The sequence below is a fragment of the Carya illinoinensis genome, chromosome 13 (genome assembly GCF_018687715.1).
Source record: "Carya illinoinensis cultivar Pawnee chromosome 13, C.illinoinensisPawnee_v1, whole genome shotgun sequence".
Lineage (NCBI taxonomy): Eukaryota > Viridiplantae > Streptophyta > Magnoliopsida > Fagales > Juglandaceae > Carya > Carya illinoinensis.
Window position 1 is genome coordinate 17,060,205 of NC_056764.1, and position 3,650 is coordinate 17,063,854.

Sequence of the window (3,650 nt, forward strand, 5' to 3'; positions counted from 1 at the left end):
ATTACAGGACACAAACATGATTTAAACTAAATACAAAGCATAAACTTCAGCACCCCGGCGGAGTCACGTTCTCGGGCTCAGCCTCCTCCTCCTCATCCTCGATCTCTGCACCAAAATCTACGGATTCAAAAATGGTGCCGCAGGTAAGTAAAATCCAAACACCACCAGATAAAAACATATAGAACTCAAGCAATATGCATGAAGTGATGCCAATGCGTAAAACCCATAAAAGCATATTTTTTTCCACGCACGCCAAAAATCTCATTTGGCCCAAAAACATATCCATTCCAAATATCACGCCAAAAGTCACATTTGGCCCATATCCATCTCAACCCATTATCCAATTAATCCGTATGCACCATGACCTCCCCTAGGGGTCATTCGCACACCCTGGCTCCAGTGCCACATCGCAGGTTACGACCACGCATGTGACAACTAACGAGCGATGCCCAGTTCTGCGCCCCGCGCATTCGTAGCCAAGCATCCTCTAGCCCTCGCCAGCAAAGCGCCATGGAGTCGGTGCGTAGAGCGATGCCCGGTTCCGCGCCCGGCGCGTTCGTAGCCAAGCATCCCCTAGCCCCCACTCCCGTCGTCGCCCAGCGACAACTCAGGGGACGTCACTTAGTTTATTCCGCTCCCGAGTGACCAGAGGAGCTCCACCGAGATAATACCCCATCCCGGCTTGGGGTCGTGATACACACGCACCCGAAAATCCACTTACGCCAATAAAACAGGCTTTTCTCAATTAAATAAAAATGCATGTGCATGCACCATGTAAATGCGATATCAACGCACAAAAATAAACAACCATCCATAAATCAATAAAACAGGCAACTCCGTCCTCCATCCATCCGACCCCCGAACTCCTCGGACTCAGTCTGGAATCAGCCAACCAACAGATAAATATTTATTGAATGAGCAAAATATATTTAAATCTAAAAGTAGGGTTTGAAAAATACTTACAGCGCTATATGGTATTTTTAGAAAACACGCGGCGTTGCAAACGGCGGAAGGAAATCAACGTAACAGTGAAAATTCACTGTGGCCGTGGATTGTAAAATACCCACTTTTGAACGGGGACAAACCAAGGCTTGGGATTGATAGGGAATGGTCTAAGGATGATTATGAAGCTAGTGGAAGTGAAGTTTGGCCGTGGTTGGCGGCGAAAACGGTGGTTGATGGCCGGATTTCCCAAAATGGAAAGCTAGCTCGTGGGAGCTGTTCCGGTGGCTATTAGAGGCTGGAAATGGGTAGGTTAGGATGGCAAGGAACCGGTGATGAAGTGGTGAAGAGGTGGTGGCTGGAGGTGGAGCGACGGCGGCGGATCGGGGCAAAAACCGTGAGGCTTCTTGGGCGTTTTCCGGCCAAACGGCTGGCCGGATGGGGTTGGGGTTCGGTGGGGTGGTGCGCCGGCAGGAGGGGGTTCGACTGGTGGGGGTGGTGTCGACCACGGTGGCCGGACGGCGGTGGGTCGGGGCTGAGCTGCAACCGGCGTGGGAGAGGAAAGAGAGAGGGTCGATGCACGGGAAAGAGAAAAGGAAGAAGAAAAAGAAAAGAAGGAAAAAAGAAAAAGAAAAAGAAAGAAGAAAATGAAAAGAGAAAAAGAGAAAAAGGAAAAAGGAAAAAAAGAGATGTAGGAAGAAATGAGGTCCAATCCTCACTCCGGACAACAAAACAAATCCGCCGAGAACGAGATTAAAAACCGTAAAACAAATAAATAAATGAAACACAACATCCAACAAATAAAAACTAAATTTAAAATGTAATAATTTAAAATAAATAAAGCAATATATTAATTAAATTAAAAATAACCTTTCAGTGAAAATACACGCAAAAGTGGGTCATCACATTTAAGAAATAAATTATAAATTTCTTTTGAAATACCTAAAAATTTCTAAGTGACCAAACAAGATCTTAATTCGATGTTAAATTCCACATCGAGATGCCTGATCTGCAACCTTCTAAAACGTGCAGTATACACTATACAAGAAGGTTGTAGAGGCATCTCGATCGATGCTGAAATGTCATCAAAAGCATCATCTACACTTGATGCATAGGCCCGACCCATCCCTAAAAAGTACTTGTACGTATTTACAAGTGGGGCTACGTAATTAGAATACGATAAAAATGAAAAAAATGTAAAAAAGTAATAAGTTGTACTTGTACGTATTTACGAGGGTGGCATGCTTGATATATATCATGTGCATACCAATAGTACTGTATTAGGTGATTCTCATGAACATTTTGAAACAGGCCAGTTTAAGTGCAGTGCGAAGATGCATGTGTGGTTGTTTTCTTTCTGAAAATATCCTACTTAATAACTGATTAATGAAGTGATGCTAGGAAAATAAAAAGACAAAAAAGACGTGGCGAAAGCAACCAATGTAGGAGCCAGTGTACATTAATGATTAGGGGGCAGAAATGACTAGTCAAAATGTACGTCCCATGTATGTTGAAAGCTAGAACGCACTCCTTCACATGGCTTGGTCTCGAAAACTTTATTTCCAACTTCAGTCTGAGCAACTCTCTCTCTCTCTCGATTGTAATTCCAGCCAGCGTGTCCAATCTTATCTCTAACGGGTAACAACCGACCATTCTAACTCTATATATAGTACTGCATAAACCTGGCACAAAGGAAGCAGAAAATTTGAGAGAAAGCATAAAACTGACGCAAGGAAGCAGATAAGTCATGGCAGCTAAGCCCAGAACCAATGGCAAGAAGAAGAATGGCATTGTCAAGCTCAAGATAATGGCTGAAAAGCTCCAACGGAGTCTTTCATTGGTTAAGAAATCAAGTTCCAACTGTGACAAGTACGAAATAAATAGTGACACGCCTGTGCCAGAAGACGTGAAGGAAGGACATTTTGTGGTGAATGCTGTGGAGGGGGACAAACCAAGGAGATTTGTGGTACCCTTAAGCTACTTGACACACCCAACTTTTGTAAGGCTCTTGGAGAAGGCAGCCGAGGAGTACGGTTTTGATCACGAAGGTGCACTTACTGTTCCTTGTCGGCCAAGTGAGCTTGAGAGAATATTGGCGGACCAATGGCATAAAGAACAGGCGGAGGGAGACTCAGATCATCATGATCATGTTTGAGTAGTTCAGTGGGGATCTTGCAAGACCATGGTGCAAACTGGCCTATTGAAACCCGATCGAATAAGCTGCATGCATGCATGTTATAATGCATGGCTTAATGATCCTTCATTTACTAAGTTGCAAAAGCTTTTTAATTCACTTTTCATCATGTGGACCAGCTTTGTTTTTTTCATGTTTATTTAGTGGAGTACTAGCGAACTGTAAATCAATACAATTTACGGTCCCGATCATCTGCATCATTGCATGCATTTACATGCTGCATGTGGTCATTTTTAAGGGCAAAGTTTCACTTATGCAGGTTAAAATCATAAGAAATTTTTGCAAAGATGGACAACTTAATTAGAACCCGATTCATCAATCTTTAAAAAAAAAATTAAAAACAATATTATATATACATATATAAAATATAATTGATCGAGCTGGTTATTGAAGTAGAAAAGTGCTATATATATATATTGTTGATGTTGTGTTTCGCAGTCCGAGCAGCATGTACCACGATAGCCAAACTCCCATGCCAAGGCTTGCAACAAGGAAAAAGAGTGGGCTCCAGTGA

General features: G+C 42.9%; 1 protein-coding gene across 1 annotated transcript; it reads left to right on the top strand.

The window, feature by feature from the left end:
• Nucleotides 1-2,385: 2,385 nt before the first annotated feature.
• On the top strand, nt 2,386-3,333 carry LOC122292664 (auxin-responsive protein SAUR50). The gene has a single exon (XM_043101123.1). It carries the CDS (start codon nt 2,690-2,692, stop codon nt 3,095-3,097), a length of 408 nt encoding a protein of 135 aa, XP_042957057.1. The 5' UTR covers nt 2,386-2,689; the 3' UTR covers nt 3,098-3,333.
• The last annotated feature ends 317 nt before the right edge of the window (nt 3,334-3,650 follow it).